Source organism: Nyctibius grandis, chromosome 9 (genome assembly GCF_013368605.1).
Source record: "Nyctibius grandis isolate bNycGra1 chromosome 9, bNycGra1.pri, whole genome shotgun sequence".
Lineage (NCBI taxonomy): Eukaryota > Metazoa > Chordata > Aves > Nyctibiiformes > Nyctibiidae > Nyctibius > Nyctibius grandis.
The window spans coordinates 1,192,876-1,213,071 of NC_090666.1; the positions used below are offsets into that span (position 1 = coordinate 1,192,876).

Genomic DNA, 20,196 nt, shown 5'->3' on the forward strand with positions numbered 1-20,196 from the left:
AAACAAAGTATCAGCTTCTAAGGACTTACCAGCATTTCATAGTAAGCTGCTAGTAAGTTACTAGTTGGAAGGAATGAAGGAATGTGTCAGATTTTTCACAGAATTACAAGACAGCAGCATACAATGCTCATTCATTAAGTTGGCAGAGGTGCTTTTGCTACCGAGAGTAGCACACAGGTACCTGTATAAGGGAAGAGGGAATGGTATTTCCATGACCCCTCGCGGTAACACATTCCAAGCACCAAGGGCCATTTTTAAAATGTGAACCCATTAAGATAAATATGACAGGACGATACCACCCCCACAGAATCATGAGTGCCTTTCACTGGATGTACGCTGTAAGTCTCAAGGCACTTAAGGGGTTAAGACACAATGCATGCACTAGTTCCCATCACGTAATCTTAAATCACATGAATCAGAATACACCAGTGTATGACACACAAGTTGTGTCAAAGAAATGCTGTTTATTTTCCTTTTTAATTGTTGTTATTTCGTACAAGATGCTGGTAAGTGGGCATTATGCAGCTACTGCTGGGTTAACACAGACGCCAGCTTTCCTCTAACAACCAGCTGGTCTCTAGGAAGGGCGTAGGACAACGTATGCTGCATCAGTAGGCAGTGTGTATCTATCTAGTACCGGCAATATTGCTAATGTCGTAAAAAACAAAACAGTGAGAGTCTGTACATAGTAAATAAACCTAGCACTGGAAAAAAAGACCATGGCTTAGTGTATTTTTTTCATTTGTTTTTCATTTTAAGAGACATGGGTGGAAAACAGAGTGAAATAATTCCAAGCCTTGTTTGTAGCAATTCAACCAGAAGCGCAGTATATGGCACTACAATGAAATATCGTAGATTACCCTGAACACAATTAGTTCTTTCAGTTTATGGTTTGTTCGGAGCAAAGCACAAAAATAAAAGTCTTCAAAGAGATGAAGGTTAGAAGAGTTTCAGAGACTGATTTTGTTTCAACGTAAAGTGCAACAGTGCTGAAGTTTTCGAAGTCCTTTGTCAATTCTTTGCTGTACTTCACCATCATTTCCTGCAAGCAGTATTATGGCACAAAGAACGCCGCCAGTTCCTTGGAGAGGACAGGATTCCTCAATTGATATCCTAGGTCTTTTGCCCTTTACTTATGCAGCGATGCTTGTAAAGGTTTAATAAATCCTTCTTCATACACCTTCAAAATAGCTTCACATACAAATCTGTACTGACTCTGAAAAGGAAAGCAGATTCAGTAAATTGAAAAGAAACCGCATTGAACCACGTCATTTGGAAGCAGAAAAAGCCTCTAGGATTTCCTCATCCCATTCTCTTGACAGGCCAAGAACTGTGCTTCAACGTTAGTTTCGGAAACACAAAACAACAGGAATTTTATATTAGAACATCTTGTTTCTCAACAGAAGAATGGGATGAACGGCACTTGGAAATCTATACCAAAAGTCATACCCACAATTACAACATCACCTATTCAGTAATTTTCTGTTCTTCGTTTCATTGCCGAAGTTTCCCTGACCCGAGGCTTCCAAGCTATAGTTTCAAAGTACTTTTTCCATACTTACATTAATTCTGGCACGTTACTGGCACCTCCCGCTCAGAATTTGATAAAAAAGAAAATGGCTTCATGTTTTAAAAAGCCAGAACTCCAGTTTCTTAACATTAGATAATGTCTAACTGTGCAATATATTCAAGTCTAGCACCTGCATGCATAGAGGCCACCAATACTTTGCTTTAAAAAAATGATAGTTAAACTCAACAGTAATCAAATTGGAATATAATGAAAATAAAATGAAATAAAATCACTGTTTTCTAAAGCACCACAACTAACTAACATACTCATAACAATGTATATGCTGGTCAGAAAGCCAGCGTGCCTGCCTTTTCAGTGCCGTGGACCATCCCCCTCTACGCAGTAATCAGTGATGTCAGATCTTAAACGGCACAGTAACAGATTTAGTAATAAACCATTGTTCCCTGCATTGTTGCATGTATATTAAAGTAGTTATATTTGGGTAAAATACTTATTTTTGCCTCCAGTGCCCCCTGAAGGAGACTCTGAACTCTCCTCGTGTGGCACACACAGCAGACACCCATGCACAGGGCCATCTCGTGGGCATGGAGCGAATCTTTCAGGATATACAAAATCAAGGAGTGAGTGCCAAAGGAGAAATTATAACAGCTAATGTTTGTGAAATCTTAAAAAAAAAAAAATACTTCAAGTCTTTTATTATCCCTTCTCCCTCTGATGCAGTAAACACTTGCATTTCACTGAGCTTGGAAATTTTGGTTTCTCTAAGAAAAAGGAGAGAAGACCAGAAGATACTTAGCACATGCAGTGAAAAAATATAGTTAAACCCCTTACCACTGCACCTCCTACCTTCACTAATACAACTCTCTTCCTCTCTATGTATGCTAGTCACACTGTACAGTCCTCACAGACAGCAAGAGCCAGCCTTTCTTCAGGTACCATCATCTTCCTCATCCTTCCTGTGCTAGCTCAATAACACAACTTTGTTCTAGTGGAACACGAGCACCGCGCAGCAGCACTGACAGATGACCTAGAAATGGAGGCCCACTTATGCTTTTTGTCAGCCTGAATACTCGCTGAAGAACACAAAAGGGTTATTCAAATTTGAGTAGAGGAACAGCAGCAGGGACTTGAAAATTACTCCAATGAGTAACTACCTTCAGGTAACTGTGGGAGAGATTTCATACTAGATCTAGCGTCTTTTCTCCTTCAAAATACTTTCTCTTTAAACACTATATACTACCAGTAAAACTACACAACTGATTACTGATGAAAAATAATAAAAAACCTGGAACTGGTCAGAGCCTGGAACAACCAAGAGTCCAAGCCCTTTTTTGTCTTTTTGAAGGACAACACAACTCAATCTTCTGACCCTTTTTAGGTATTTTCTAAAAGTGCAAACACAAACTGCTCTCAGCGATACGCAACACCTCACTGATACAAAGAAAAACTTTCTAAAACTGTTCTCAAACTTTTACAATTCTGAAACATAATACATTAAAGCAACATTGCAATTATCTCAAAAAACACCAAACATTCTAGATCCAGGAAAAATTCTGGCATCTTAAGATACATCAGATGTCAACAGAGCACCAAAACAATCCTGGTAGCAAGTCACTTCTTTTTGGACTAAATAAACTTAAAATTACTTTGCTATATCTCACATCAGATTTAATTACACTGATTTTTAAAAATATTATTTCTCTGATTATTTCCCTTTAGTTGAGTCACTACAGGGCAGAGTTAGGCTTGTTTTCATTACAACTAAGGCAACATAAAAATCACTGAACTGCATCACTGAAGGTTTTTCTTGCATGTCTTGGATCTTTCTGTGTTTACCTTTTATACTGCTCCCATTCTTAACACCTGGAATTAGGTTCCTGCTTTTTCCACTTAGTAATTTGTTCACTAGTGAAAACTGGCCCTTTTTGACATGAATTGCCAGGTATCCCTGAAACAGCTGCTGCTTTTTTCAAGTTTTCTTTGTAGAAATTTAAAGAATTGCTCCTTTCATCATCATCGAATGGTCTGGGTTGGAAGGGACCTTAAAGATCATCTAGTTCCAACCCCCCTGCCACAGGCAGGGACACCTTCCACCAGCCCACGTTGCTCCAAGCCTCATCCAGCCTGGCCTTGAGCACTGCCAGGGAGGGGGCAGCCACAGCTTCTCTGGGCAACCTGGGCCAGGGTCTCACCACCCTCATAGGAAAGAATTTCTTCCTCATATTTAATCTAAATCTCCCCTCTCTCAGTTTAAAACCGTTCCCCCTCGTCCTATCCAATAGCCTTTGTAATTTATTCCTTCCCAGAGCCAAGGCTACAGCTACATTGGGTAAAGGTGACCTCTTTGCAATATGATCAACAGGAAGAATATTAAAAATCCATCTCATGATATGACAAGGTAACAGGAAATTATTCTTCTGCAACATAGAAGAGCAAGTGTGATACTCACAGGTGTTTGGATCATCATGGCTCTTTGATCTCTCATGGTTCTTACAATATCTAATGGATAAACAGGCTGATTGCACTCAATGAGACACATAGCTGTCTCCATAGTGATAAGAACTCCTGTCCGTCCAATCCCAGCACTGAAAAAAAACCAACAGAAAATCCAAAATGGAAAATGAAACAAAGTGTCTGGACTACAGTTCATAAAGACCTTCCTTCTCAAGGATTCTCAGGATCGATCATTATGATTCCCATACTATTAGTGCAGGGGTTAGACAGATTGTGTCTGTCACTGGAAGCCTCCATCCTGCCTGAACAGAGCAAAAATCAATCACAGAATCACAGAATGTTCGGGACTGGAAGGGACCTCGAAAGATCATTTAGTTCAATCCCCTGCCGGAGCAGGATCACCTAGATCATATCACACAGGAACGCGTCCAGGCGGGTTTTGAATGTCTCCAGAGAAGGAGACTCCACAACCTCTCTGGGCAGCCTGTGCCAGTGTTCGGTCACCCTCACCGTAAAGAAGTTTTTCCTCATATTTATGTGGAACCTCCTGTGTTCCAGCTTGCACCCATTGCCCCTTGTCCTGTCAAGGGATGTCACTGAGAAGAGCCTGGCTCCATCCTCAGGACACTTGCCCTTTACATATTTATAAACATTAATGAGGTCACCCCTCAGTCTCCTCTTCTCCAAGCTGAAGAGACCCAGCTCCCTCAGCCTCTCCTCAAAAGGGAGATGTTCCACCCCCTTAATCATCTTCGTGGCTCTGCGCTGGACTCTCTCTAGCAGTTCCCTGCCCTTCTTGAACTGAGGGGCCCAGAACTGGACACAATATTCCAGATGCAGCCTCACCAGGGCAGAGTAGAGGGGGAGGAGAACCTCTCTCGACCTGCTAACCACACCCCTTCTAATACACCCCAGGATGCCGTTGGCCTTCTTGGCCACAAGGGCACACTGCTGGCTCATGGTCATCCTGCTGTCCACTAGGACCCCCAGGTCCCTTTCCCCTCCGCTGCTCTCCAACAGCTCTGTCCCCAACTTGTACTGGTACATGGGGTTGTTCTTGCCCAGATGCAGGACTCTACACTTGCCCTTGTTATATTTCATTAAGTTTCAATTTTCAATCAGTGCAGAATTGTCAGTCCTCTGAAGAGGGACTGTCTTAACCCAGCCATTCACTTGAGTAGAATTTACAAACAGATGTTTATTCAGATCATATTATAATATCTAGATGATAACAAAACACAGAGATACCCAGCATACACGGGGCTCTTCGGGTCAATTTGACCACCACTGGAATGACCGTTACGGGAATGTTGGGTTGATCTGACAAAACCATGTTTATGTTCTCAAAGTGATCCATACCTTCATATTTCAGAATAAGGAATAGAACAATTACTAGAAACCTTTGGAGGATGACAATAATGATAATTTTCTGAATACTACGTAGTACACGAGAGATCTAACTTGTATAGCTTGAAAAGGAAGACGTAACAGCAATCCCTCCCAAGACAAGGAAGAACCATAACAGATACATCTCAGACTGGCAAAATTGTTGAGAGCTTATATGAACCATCTTTAGCTTACAAATAAAACAAACCTAAAGATCTATCTTAATTGTTTTACATATACAAACACTTTTCCACAAATTGCAATCCTCAAAGACTGAATGTTTAACCTTGATCATCAGTTTCAAATTCAAATTTTTCATATTCAAGAAAATGATGTTGCGCTTTTGAAGCAGAAAACCACCGTTTCTCCATATTTGACTACAGGACCAAATCCATATTTTCAAGTATCAGCATTATTTCAACTCATACAACTAGTATTTCAGTCAATAAAAGTCTTTGCTTCTAAATTAGTTAATATAAACATTCCAAACTTTGAAACATAGTTGTTCTGACTTTGAAGCACAGCTTCGATTTACATCTGGCCAAACTACTACTTTAAATCTTTGCCCAGAAGGTGGCATTAAAGCTACTATATGTTTCAGTGATGTCATGAGATTGTTATGACAAGATGTAGACGTGCTGGTTATATAAAAATCATTCAATAGCATTTTGTATTTCTAGAATTTAAATGTATAAAATTTATACACAGAATGCTTTATCAAATCCAAACAGGAGCAGTATCTGTCAAAGAACCTAAGGACTCATTTTACAACTTGAGAAGACTCAGAGAAGGGCAACAACAATGATGGAACGTGTGATAACTTTCATATGATCAATATCAGGTAGGCTAGGACTCCAGCTTGGGAAAAGAAATCATTGACTGATGGAGGGGAACAGTGGGACAGGACATGAAAATCCTGAAGGGCACAGACAGGATGGATGGCTCACCACCTCATCTAGAACAACAAGTAGAAACTGTTCAACTAAACTAGTAGGAGCCTTGTAAAAATAAAAACAAATACATGAACACAAGCTTGGAAACTAGTGTTTTAAGTAGTTCAACATAGCAAAAACCTTTCCAATTTCTTAAGGTTTTAGTTACTTTATAATCTCTCTGGTTTTTTGGCTTTGTTTTTAAACTACTATTGTACAAAAGAAAAGTCTGCTCTACCAGCTACTTGGATTCCCCACACTAAAGCTGGTGGCTTAGTTCTGAAAACAAGTTTCATCACTTTGTTGCACTAATGCCTTATCCTATTATACTGAAGAGACGTTAAAACCGGTGTGCACGCACCATTGGAGGAACCCCCGGGCTCCTTCAGCTTGACTCACTAGTGGAATTTGGTTATACTTCCCAACAGAACCACACAGAATCAACCAGGTTGGAAGAGCCCTCTGGGATCATCGAGTCCAACCATTGCCCTGACACCACCCTGTCAACTAGACCAGGGCACTAAGTGCCATGTCCAGTCTTCTCTTAAACCCCTCCAGAGATGGTGACTCCACCACCTCCCTGGGCAGCCCCTTCCAATGGCTAATGACCCTTGCTGAGAAGAAATGCTTCCTAATGTCCAACCTGAACCTCCCCTGGCGAAGCTTGAGGCTGTGTCCTCTTGTCCTGTCGCTAAGAGCCACCAAGTTGGGCCACTTCAGTAAATTATGTTGAACTGTGATATACCCTCTCTTTTCTTCTGTTAAACACAAAACTGTTATCAATGTTGGCATTGAAATTATCAGCATGGAACTGAACTGATGCCTCGTTGAGACGAATGAAACTGTTCACACTCTCCATAGTTGTCGTTCCAGTGTCTCTGCAGACTGGCACACTTGACATTGTAGAAGTTGTATTTGGCTGATATTTTCATTATTTGTTAGCAACCGTATCAACCAAAAGTGTATCAATAATGGACGCTGAGGAACATTATCACTTCAGACAGTGGCATTCTGGTACTGGTTTTCCTAGTCAGTAAGATTCACTCTGACCAGCATAAAGCAGAAGAGAGCAAACCCAATCACAGAATCACAGAATGTTAGGGATTGGAAGGGACCTCGAAAGATCATCTAGTCCAATCCCCCTGCCGGGGCAGGATTGCCTAGACCATATCACACAGGAACGCGTCCAGGCGGGTTTTGAATGTCTCAAGAGAAGGAGACTCCACAACCTCTCTGGGCAGCCTGTTCCAGTGTTCAGTCACCCTTACAGTAAAGAAGTTTTTCCTCAAATTTAAGTGGAACCTCCTGTGCTCCAGCTTGCACCCATTGCCCCTTGTCCTGTCAAGGGATGTCACTGAGAAGAGCCTGGCTCCATCCTCTTGACACTTGCCCTTTACATATTTATAAACATTAATGAGGTCACCCCTCAGTCTCCTCTTCTCTAAGCTAAAGAGACCCAGCTCCCTCAGCCTCTCCTCAGAAGGGAGATGTTCCACCCCCTTAATCATCTTCGTGGCTCTGCGCTGGACTCTCTCTAGCAGTTCCCTGTCCTTCTTGAACTGAGGGGCCCAGAACTGGACACAATATTCCAGATGCGGCCTCACCAGGGCAGCGTAGAGGGGGAGGAGAACCTCTCTCGACCTGCTGACCACACCCCTTCTAATACACCCCAGGATGCCATTGGCCTTCTTGGCCACAAGGGCACACTGCTGGCTCATGGTCATCCTGTTGTCCACTAGGACCCCCAGGTCCCTTTCCCCTACGCTGCTCTCCAACAGCTCTGTCCCCAACTTGTACTGGTACATGGGGTTGTTCTTGCCCAGATGCAGGACTCTACACTTGCCCTTGTTATATTTCATTAAATTTCTCCCCGCCCAACTCTCCAGCCTGTCCAGGTCTCTCTGAATGGCTGCGCAGCCTTCTGGGGTGTCACAGCCACTCCTCCCAGTTTGGTGTCATCAGCGAACTTGCTGACAGTGCACTCTAATCCCTCATCCAAGTCATTAATGAATATATTGAATAGAACTGGTCCCAGAACCGACCCTTGCGGAACTCCGCTAGACACAGACCTCCAACTGGACTCTGTCCCGCTGACCACTACTCTCTGGCTTCTTTCCTTCAGCCAGTTCACAATCCACCTCACTACCCGATCATCCAGACCACACTTCCTCAGTTTAGCTGCGAGGATGCTGTGGGTCAATTGAGTACAATTTCTCAATTGAGTACAATTTCTGATACACAAAGTGTTAGAAAGAGGAAACATTTTTTCTTACATCTTCTTCAATAAATGTCTAGTTTACTTGGAGATTAGATAGTCTTTAAATTGATTTTATCCCTTAAACCTCTCAGCTTCTCTCTGAAACAGGAACGATGCACACCTGACTCAGGAACACTGTCTAGGGAGCATTCAGGAATTTAGAGGTCAAATTTTATTCACAGAACTGCTCACCAAGGATTGGTATAGCACCTGTTCATTTGAAAACATTCAGCATTATGCATTATTATTCTTTACTAATTAGGTATTTTAAAGGATTAAGACTTTGAAATTTACTACAGGAATGTAGAATGCTATTAAAAGCTATTGCACAAGAAAAACAAACAACCACATTTCACGTGTACGTAAAAATCGAAGTTATTTTAATTCGTGACAAAAGGAAATTGTTGAGAAAAACGTGTCATCTTAATGTATGTATCGAAATATCACGTAGCCTAAGACTTCAGGCTTCACAGAAAGCACCTTCTAGTTGATCCCTGCACATACCACCCACGTCTTCTGCTAGGGATTATTTACACAGCTATTTTTTGTAGAATAGGCACCAGGAGGAAAAGGTTCCTAATTATGTTTTGCCATTTCCCTGAATTATTATGCAGACTGTTAGCACAAGCATTTAAGCTGTAAACAAAACAACCCAACCCAACAAAATCCCTGCACAGATCAATGCATGTAGATACTCAAAATTTTGCTTATTAAAATGTGAGTTTTAAGTAATTGTTTAATTTAAATGTTGAGTTCTCCTGTCATCCCCAAAGCAGATACAATTAAATGTTTATTTCAACAACAAAGCACAGAAAAGCTATTTGATGATAAATAAGTTCAGTTTGATGATTTAATAACATTGGAAAAAAATGGATACCTGCAATGAACAACAACAGGTTCTTCTCTGCCAGCCCTCTTCCTTCGCACGAGACACACAAAATCTAGGAAATCGCTGGAATCATCAGGAACCCCATGATCAGGCCATGCTATGTACTGGATTTGGGTTAGTTGGCGGCTTTCCTCTTTCTAATCAGAAACATGAAGTTTATTCAAGTGTAATTCAGGTCCCATGGAAAAAAAAAAAGCCAAAAATCATTAAAAAAAAAATCAGTGGTACATTTACAGCAACTTATAGCCCTAATAAAAGTGGCTTCAGGCAAACTAGCAGCACTTTATTAGTGTTAATCATGGCTCATCCTGGATTTTATAATTACATTTTTTTCTTAAAAACAACAAGGCAATCCACAAATGTTTACATCTTCAACAGGTAAAAAAAATTACCCGCCACGTAATAGCAAAGCAGTTCAAGGGTACCAATGATCTACCCGAACACTAGATGCACGAGAAGGGGGTCAAATTTTTAGCAAAACAAATTGAACAGAAAGAGGTACTATCTTACTAGATCAAATGACAGGACTGGGGTAGGGGGGGGAGAGGCAGGACTTTCAGACATAAAAGCTTTCCTTCAGACCCCACGTGAACAGCAGCGTTGTTTTGGCTTTATCTGCACCTCTTAATTTTATCCAGCGTACGTAAGATGCAGAATGACTTTGTTTTCCACTTGCTCTAATATCACCAACATAATCTGCCTCTCCTTAGTGGAGGGGACAGGCCATACAGTGTAAAAGCAGCATTTCAAAGAACAGGATCTACCACACTTTAAATAGCCTTTAGGTGCAGAATCATTTACAGAGGTGATAACAGATGAGCAATTGTCTCAACAGGACACAGGGAAGGAATTTCAACTGCAAACTGACTAAAAGGCAGCTTTATAAACCTGGCGTCTCATCGGGTAACCCAAGCACTGAGAAACGAGTCCGTGCACTGAACTCCAGATCCTCATTTCCAAGCATTTCTAAGATTGAAATGCTAGCTGGGGAGGCTCTGAAAACCACACGTGCCTTGAAAATCATGCAATGCATGTTCAAGAAGGTCCTTGTTTCTATGTCGTCACCAATCCCAATTCATCCTCCTCTCAGCAGGATTTATCTTCCATCTGCTTGCACTACTTAAGAACCATTTGCCTCTACAAAGACACATTTTCAGTTGCAATAATGAAATACCTCTAGTGTCTCCTGTTTTGAAACCACCAAGGGAATAACAAGTTTCTCAACTTCTTTAATTACTCTTTTTCTTTGGCCATGGCATGAAAGACACCAGTAAACACCTCTAAGACAAATAATGCATCTTTTATGTGATTTAAACCCAATTAACATGATTATGGCAACTGAATCTTTGTGATATTTTGCTAGTGAAAGGTTTGTTATCTTTCCAGGAGCAGAATTTAAAATGGGTAAGTACATGGCAATATGACTAGTTTTCTAAAGGTCTGTAGAAACAAACAGTTCTATTCCTGTGGATATGCCATCAAGGTCAAAAGAAAGTCTGGTTAAGTAAGTTTTAGCAAGTCTGTGAGGATTGGGCAGATTAATACTTAAAAATATATATTATGCTTTTACCTCCAGATTGGTCAATGTCATTTCTCGAAAGACATAAGCAGGATTTCCTTCTTCTGAATGGCAGGTGATCTGGAAATTCCCATATGATGAGCTTCCTGATGGCTCTGGCCAGTACTGATGGCATTTAACCTAAGGTCAACACATTTTTAAAGATGCCTGTGTTTAAATGCGCAGAGTATTATTTTCATTCTCTCTAGTTCTTTATACTTTTGTTCATAAAAGACTATTTTGATTATTTTGTAATCACTGTTAATTTACTTACCAAATAGACTGTGTTACCTAATTACTGCTTATAAAACAAGGTATCGCAGAGATTTCCTGGTTCTCTTTTCTAGAGGATACATGCACCCGTTCTTGAGGTTAGTTTAACTGAAGATGGATGGCTTTAATTTTCATTACAATTTAAAAAAAAAGTATATCTATAAATATTCTGTCTTAACACTGATGGAAGATGCTGCTTTACAAACATTTCTGACCTCCAAAATCCTCATCTAATCTTCTCAAAGCACACGTAGGTGGGAAAAGAACAGATGAAAAAAAGAAAAAGGCGATAAGCAACCAAAAAGTTGCTGAACTAATGCAGAACTTAGGGGGATGAGGACGGTGGACTTCAAAGACTCTTGATCAAGGAATCAAACGTGAAAGAAAACTTCAGACACTAAGGTTTGCAGATACATCGCTTAAACGCCTACTGACAGAGGTCATTTCAGCTCAAGTGTACTTTTGTTTTTCCAACCCACCTGGCGATTCTTTAAGAGCAGCCAGATTTGCAGACTTCCTGCTCCACTGAGACATCCCGGCATGCAGTGGGATAGTGATGTCAGTAGCCTCAGGATCAGCTTTAGAGCAGGGAGTCTGCCTATGGGTATAAGACAGATAAGTCCTTTTATTTCATTAGTAAGCAGCTCTCCAAAGAACTCCACAAATATCATTACTGGAGGGGTGGGGGAACATGAGAACTGCTATTGCAAGTCTGTGCTTAGCAGATCTGCAACGAAAACTCAAATTAAAAGGGCACTTGTACTGAAATTCCCTCTAATCATGTTTATTTGGGAGCAGGCAACATCATGCTAACATTGAGTCACTGAGAAACGGTTTAAAAACGCTGCAACTCCCCTTCAATTATTTTAATTATATTTAGAGGCCTGACCTCCCAGCAAATGCATGGCTATTAAAAAGTTAGAATATATACAGACAGCTGAACTACACTCGGAGCTGATCAGAACACCCACGACCTATTATAAATCCATCTTCAAAAGAAATCCTCAATGTTGAGAAATTCCACTAAACTATTATTCCATACTGGCATCTCTGTCCACGCACTCAACCAGTCAGTGCCCCTGTGAATGCTCCAGACTATAAACCCAGTAACTCTGGAATTACACTGTGTGTACGACCAGATTCGATTGGTTTGCCTGTCTCCAAAGCTGCATAATAAACAAAGCTATTAAGGAGAAACTATAGCTTAAAAAAAACAACCAAAACAAAACCAAACCAAACAAACCGCAAAATACACCTGAGGCCTTTTACAGCACCATATAAATTACTAAACATAATTGTGTAACTCTAATTACTTTATTACTAGTACTCTACTTTTACCCATTTTTGTATGGAAATGACTTAAAGGACAACGATTCTTTCATATGATTTAAACAATTGTTTATAGCCACAGAAGAACATTTTATGAAAAATTTTAGATTTCCAGCTTATCAAGGGTTCTCTTTCAGACAGCCATCCAGGCATGGGATCTTAACACTACAAAGCTGTGTTAGGCTGCCTTAAGAAATTAATCTCTCTACATATCAAAGAACTGATCTACAAAGACTGATGAAGCTTCTTGGATTTCCTTCATTTGAAGTTTAGAGAAAAAAAATCTGTGAAGGTAAATTCTCTTTACTTTTTCCTTTACAATAAAGAATCAAACAAAGAAGCCTAAAAATATTTTAAGAAACACGTTAAGAAGACTTCAATATATTTCAGAACTGAACAAAGTTTAAATATTAGCTATGTTAACAGTGTCAGAAAGTAAGAGTCATCATTGCAACAGTACTAGGAATGCACTGCCCTGATGAAAAAAAGTCATACGTCGTAACAGTGTATTCCTCTAGTCTTTTAAAGGCCAACCACCAACGTATTTTTAGAAGATTATGCTAGTAGTATTTAGGGAAATCTTTTACTTACTCTGCCCCGTTCAACTTGAGTCGTTAACATTACAACCATAGATGAGCCTTGTTCCCAAGTCATCTGCCAAAAATCAGGACAAGTGTTCGGTAATGGACCTTGACAAGCAATGTATTGGTTTATTATTGTGGAAGAAGGGATTTCCATCTAAGAGAAGACACAGTCATTATTTTAATCCTTATAGCAAATATAAGTCAGGCATCAGACAGTGTTTAGTAACTAATATATTAAAAAGGCATCAAGTATATTAATTCTACTTATTATAAGTTAGTAAATATGGACTGGCACAGACAAAAATTCTTGTGTCCAGTTCTGGGCCCCGCACTTCAAGAGAGATGTTGAGGTGCTGGAGCGAGTCCAGAGGAGGGCGACCAAGCTGGTGAAGGGTCTGGAGGGTCTGACCTACGAGGAACGGCTGAGGGAGCTGGGGGTGTTTAGCCTGGAGAAGAGGAGGCTCAGAGGTGACCTTAGTGCAGTCTACAACTACCTGAAGGGAGGTTGTAGTGAAGTGGGAGTCGGCCTCTTCTCCCAGGCAACTAGCGATAGGACAAGAGGACACAGCCTCAAGCTTGGCCAGGGGAGGTTCAGGTTGGACATTAGGAAGCATTTCTTCTCAGCAAGGGTCATTAGCCATTGGAAGGGGCTGCCCAGGGAGGTGGTGGAGTCACCATCTCTGGGGGGGTTTAAGAAAAGACTGGACATGGCACTTAGTGCCCTGGTCTAGTTGACATGGTGGTGTCAGGGCAATGGTTGGACTCGATGATCCCAGAGGGCTCTTCCAACCTCATTGATTCTGTGATTCTTCAAAGTGTTTCACACACAAAATTTTTACAAAGCTCCAAGTACACTTCACATATTAACTGACGGTTTTGTAGTTGCCATAATCAAGATTAATGGTCAAAAAAAGAAATGACAGACCAGCTGGCAAATAATTCGGGTGCAAACATTTCATGCTCTGTGGGTTTCTAACACTAGCTTTTAAAATATTCATCTTGGAATTTAATGTAATCTCTGGGTTTTGTTCCTGAAGGGAAAAGTAAGTAGCTGTAATTTTGTTGTTACTGACAATGGAAAAAAAAAAAATATGTAAAAGAAAGTGCTGCCAGATTAAACTTCACTGATGTTGAACACTACTGCGACGTTAGTAATCAGAAAAGAAGAATGAATTCCTCTGGTAGAAGGCTAGCTTTTCTTAGTGTTCTTTCTTTTTCTTGGTTTCATTTATAACAATACCTGCCACAAAGCATTAGCAAGTGATTATATTTACAGTAAATTTCAAACCATCTGACTATAGGTTTATCAGCCATTCTAGTCTGAACTAGATGTATGAAAATGTTCTTTTTTTAAAATCAATTTCTCCATTGAAAAACTACAAAATTACTTAATGTCAGAAGCTCTTTTGACAAATACTACTCACATTTATATAATTTGCATTGATGTAATCTTCATTACTTTTTAAAATAACCCGTGTAGCATCATCTGAAAAAAAAAAATGTTTAGAAAGATGTTACTTAGTTACTAACCACAGTAAAATACTTTTGGAACACATACACAAACACACATACTTACAAGGCGAAATGTCTCTGTATCTATTTTTGGAAATGTTTTGAGGTAATCTGGCACAAGACATTGTCATTCCAGGCTTTTTCCTATACAATTGCTAAAAGACAAAACTGATGGTCAGGCCATAACAGATGCAAAAGACTCGTTAGTGTATTATTTGCCTAGAGGTACTTTTGAGAACATAAACTACTAAGCAACGGTAGCTTCAACACACATGAAAATACTTCTCAAAAGAAAGCACCACAAGTTTAGTTATGCTGAGGGATCACTGAAAATAATCAAGATAATGGCACAATTTGGTTAAAGACAAATGGAAGGTGAAATTTCAAGCTTCCATAAGGACACTGGTCCAGAGAAAAGTCAGTATTGTATCCCAGTAAGGGAACTGACTGATAGTGACATTCCACACAGGGATTTGGGGCAAGCAGACTGTGTTGTGTATAGGCATCTACCTACACTGCAGTTGTTTCACACTTTTTTTTTCCCCCCAGATGTCCTTTCATATTTCAGTAACTGTAGAGCAAATCCTGGGCTACCTCGTGCTTTTCTTGCACAAAATCTCCTTTGAGAGGTCCCTGCCCTCTCATGCCTTAGCCATGCACTGCCACAACCCTTGTGCTGCAAATAGGGTCAGGGAAATGATGCAGTTCAATAAAAAGCACTTCAAAAACTTTTAAACATTGAACCTGTTTGTGAGTCTGAACATATATGGTTAAGGAGGGATTTTAAATCCCTTTGAGAAAAATCTTTTCTTTCTATATGTAAATTTTACCCAAGTTCTTCATATAAATATATTTTATAAACATATGTTGCAATACATAATGCTAGGTCTCCATTTGGGGAGGAATTCACACTGCTGTGTTTTACAAACCTACTGCTTTAAGTCACTTGATCTCATGCACTGAAGACGGAGTATCATTAAGGCACAAGTTGGTGCTAAAGACAGACTATAGGTATCAGCAGCTTAGGACCCCACAGAAGGTGCACTGGTTTTTTGAAATATGTCATTAAAAAAATCAACTACTTAGATATGATTACATTAACGCTTAGAGTTGTATTTATAACAAACAACACTAAAAACTACTATTAGGATTATTCTATGCCATAAGTTTGCACGTTGTGTTTCAATACAGGCTTGGATTTTTCTGTTCTTTTTCTTTTGAGAGTGTAAGTCAATTGGTTTTGCTAAAAGATGCTGACTCTACTGAAATTTAACTGAAATCTGCTCTGCTTAAAATTAATTACTATCCCAAAAGACTTGGAACTTGCACACAGCTACAGGCGACACGGTACTCACATCAAACTGAGCCAAAACAGTTCCAGTGACGAGCCCCTCTGCTAGCTGCATCATGGATTCCCTCAGAGCGTTATCATCTTGATGGACACCATCAAGTGGAGATTTCTCAGGGATGTACTGGAAGTCAGGCTCGCTCTCCAGCTTCTCTTCCACAACATCATAGACAGCTATAACAAATAAAGGGATGAACGCTCTAACTGAATATGCTCTTTGGTAAGTCAATTTATCTCTAATTTATTTAAAACAGAAAAAAAAGACAAGCGTTTCTCCTGCAGAAAAATCCACATTTATTAACACACTGATTTTAGTCCCCATGAGCAAGGGCAAGGAGCCTTCACGGATCATTATAATCAATGACAAAACTCTTTTATTGGTTTAATAGTAATTTTAAGTGAAAGCACATCACTGACTGCTAAAATTTTGATGAAAACCCACGTTATACTCTACTTTGTCTGATTCTCAAGTCATGCCTCTGAAGTCGTTATAGTTGTATTTACATTTTAATTTGCTTGGAACTGATTTTAGGCTTCAGTAATTAGGGCAAGACATGCAGACCATAAGAAAGTGGTGTTAACATATGCCATTATAATGCTATCACGCTGTATGTGTGTCCTGCCTATAAATAAACTGAAAAATAAGACACATCATCTACTATACATAACAGAAATATGTGCTGTTCAAAAGCCTCTTTTTAAATGATATCCCATGACCATGAAGGTGGGAACTGGCAACTCCTCGCTTCTACAACCCGCATGTTTTTATCCAGAATACAAAGATAATCGACACACAAGAAGAAACTGGTTTAGTACATTTGTAAACAAAGCTAACAATTTTATCTGAAAAAGAAAGTAAGCACACAACAGCGGCAAAGGAACTTACACAGAACGAGAGTACAAGTAAGAGGGGAGTGCAAAGAAGGGAATAAAGCAAAAATAAAGCAAAAATTGTTGATGAGGTGGCTGAGGTACTCTCTTAGAGTAATTTCAATTATTCCGATTAAATATCATTATTTCCCATTTTGCTTTTTCCTGTGCACCTGTATTATAATTAGGATGTGCAAGCAGAATTAAATCCAGTGACCATCTGCTAGCAATGCTCCAACCGTGTATTTCATGAATACACTGCACGAGCTGTTAGTCAGACTGCATTTTTAGCACTTTCTTCTATTAAGCCTCCTCAACTAGAAACGTTACCATTCTGAATTGTTTTAAAAACATATGGAAGGATTTTGCACATATCAACCTCCAAAGTTGGTGAAGGGGTTTTTTGTTTGTTTGTGTTTGGTTTTTACTTCCCTTAAAGGAATAACAGCAACTGCATTCAATATCCATATAGTTTTCTGGACACTTTTATCAATGGGAGTGAGAACAAAATTTAAATTGGCTCTCTGTTAGAAATATTCCATCTCTGACTTTCCTATTTCCAACACTTAGTTATGCACAGCTCCTTACAGGACGCAGTTGATCAAGATTTGTAAAATACGTTGTGTTGTTGCAATTCCTTTTCAAGGGAGTTCTTTCCTACAAAGGTGTTAAGCATTCCATCTCAAGACACAAAATGGAGGCTAGAAAATGAAAGCAAGGTGTGGATTTTTTTTTTATTATTATTATTATGTATAAATCACTCACCATTGGGTCGAACTAGGAGCACAAGTTCCCCTGAGTGTCTCTCACAGCTAGCTTTAATAAACATAACAACTTGATCATGAGTATGTTCTGCTATATCCCTGCCGTTAATCAGTACAACCTGGTCCCCTTCATTCAAACGAGGGACACAGAGATCAGCCTGCAAGGTGAGGGGGGGGAAAAAAAAAAACAAACAATCTGTAAAGCCATTTCCAGTTTCTCACCTTCAAATAGCAACTTAAAAGTACCTACACTTGTGGACTTGAATCCTAACAGCCAGGTTGCTATGGTTGCTGCACTGTATTCAAATGATAAATTAAGTGTTACACAATACATAAGACATGAACAGATCAATTTGCAACTGGGAGGTGACTGGCATTGTAACATGTCTTTCAGCAGCTGTTACTCCACCCCTCAGGTTGAAGCAGAAAGCTCCTCTGAATCCCATTTTGTAGAGGCAATTAAAAAGCAGAATGTTCTTATATTGGAAGGGAAGGGAGCAACATGGCAAAGCCTTGTCCAAATCAATTTCCCAGGCTTAAATGCGTCAGGTGTGAAATATCCCAATTGTAGTGACAAGAGTAAAACAAGAAGCAAAGACAATGCACAAATCCCAGTAATCCCAGAGTGTGGAATCACGTAATAAAAATCATTATTATAATCACAGTCTGAATATCGTTGCAGAAAAGAAAGAGCACACACCATCACCCAGTATCTTCTCCTTAGAGAGGGGCTGTTTAAAGCATTCAAAATCATTTATGTTATTAAATATTTCAGAATTAACAGGGACATGAACAATGCAAACATTTGGCAAACATTTTAATAGTTCCAAATAGTCAAAAAAAAAAAAGCAAGCTGTATTTAAATGTTAGCAAATCACCAGTTGACTCGACTCTAAAAGGTATAAACAGAGCTGACACAAGCCAGCTGAATGCCAGGTCAGTATTTCTGGCAATTAACTGACAAAATATTGTGCCTAGTTTGAAGACACTATTGATAGTCACTAAACACCAGTAACAACAGACAATCAGAGCTGATGAATGATTCATGATGTCTGATTTTAATCTAAATCTTGGCTTTATTCAGCTACATCTGTCACTAAAGTAAGAGAGATTTGCTATTTTAGTTGTTTTTAACATACTAAGGGACTCTTTCAGTATATAATTTCTGTGAAATTATATGAATGCCTCTATTTTTAAAAAGAAAGTAAATGTATTTTTAGGATGACACAGCTCAAGAAACACTGCATAGTGAACATCTGTCACCGCCTGTGATTTTCAGGAATTAAATTTTCAGTAAGAAAAAAAAATATTTTTGAGGATTGAAGAACTTTAAAAATACGTTATGTAGCCCCATCAAATCCTTACTGCACATCACTTGCTTTGTGAGGATAATGTTATAGCACAAACTGATTTTCATAGGCAGCTATGAAACAATAATTGACAGTTTTGAATACATACTTCAAGATACACACATATTGCTACCAAGTTTGGTTTTTTGATAACTTACAGGTGTTCCTGGGGCGACCCTGGACACTATTACTGGCATCTTCTGATCGTATCCACCCTTGAAAAGCAAATTAAGTTAGTAATAAATCACAAATGTCAGAAAATAATCTTAATAGACATGAAAGGAATACACGTATTGTTACCTTTACATTGAAGCCAAACCTTCCGTTTTCATCTGGTTTCATTCTGATCATCACAAGATTGTCATGGGGGACGCCACCATTGGGCTAGTAAACAAAAATTATATTATATTAATATAGATTTTGTTCATAGTTAGACTTTGAGGATATTGTATGTAATGATTTGGCAGTTTCTTCCTCGAGTAACTGCTCCTGAACGCTTGAGAAAACATCAATAGTGCAAACAGAGTTTTGCACAGAAGGGAAAAGTTATGCTTTTAGAAGTCTTAGACATAACTAAGTTAAAAGCAGCACGTTCTGTCAAAGCAAGTTTAAAGAAACAGTGTTAGAAAAGACTAATTGACTTCAAGCAGTCTTAAGAAAAACAGTTTACTACACGGAAACTCCTTAAATTCGTTTTAATTAAGACCGCAGTGAAAAGCCTGCGGTAAGAATGCAATATGATGAAAAATAAGGTAATTAAAGGTATACTTTTGTTTCTATTAACAGCTATAAGACAGGAGTAAGCAAGGGCAAGGTCAGCAACAAAATCCTGGTTCCATATCCCCCGTTCCACTTGCGGCGTAGCGGAGTCTGAGGTGTGACACGCGCTTTGCGCTGATGACGCTCGGCCAATTTTAGCTGCTTGCTTTCTGGTTTCCCTCTGATCACACCACCACTGTTAAAGGAACGGCCAATAAACTGGGGAATACAAGATACTTTTTGAATCTGGAAAAATCAACTTAGTGCCACTGAAGTGACTTTTAGCTTGTTCCCATCAATATTTAATTGACTGAACGTTAGCAAGTATTTCTGTGGTTTCTCTGGTGAGGACGTGAAGTATTATTAAAGAAGTTTGGTTCAAGGAAGTTTTCAATGTTACC

General features: G+C 39.4%; 1 protein-coding gene across 1 annotated transcript in view; it reads right to left on the reverse strand.

The window, feature by feature from the left end:
• Positions 1-444: 444 nt before the first annotated feature.
• Positions 445-20,196, reverse strand: part of PTPN4 (protein tyrosine phosphatase non-receptor type 4) — a 117,559-nt gene continuing 97,807 nt past the window's right edge. Inside the window, exons 17-27 of the mRNA XM_068407302.1 lie at positions 19,337-19,420; positions 19,195-19,251; positions 17,689-17,845; positions 16,061-16,227; positions 14,770-14,860; positions 14,618-14,679; positions 13,201-13,347; positions 11,020-11,148; positions 9,438-9,586; positions 3,981-4,116; positions 445-1,216 (exon numbers count right to left, since the gene is read on the reverse strand). Of these exons, the coding sequence (XP_068263403.1) occupies positions 1,130-1,216; positions 3,981-4,116; positions 9,438-9,586; positions 11,020-11,148; positions 13,201-13,347; positions 14,618-14,679; positions 14,770-14,860; positions 16,061-16,227; positions 17,689-17,845; positions 19,195-19,251; positions 19,337-19,420 (1,266 nt within the window). The 3' untranslated portion in view covers positions 445-1,129. The remainder of the gene's footprint in view (positions 1,217-3,980; positions 4,117-9,437; positions 9,587-11,019; positions 11,149-13,200; positions 13,348-14,617; positions 14,680-14,769; positions 14,861-16,060; positions 16,228-17,688; positions 17,846-19,194; positions 19,252-19,336; positions 19,421-20,196) is intronic.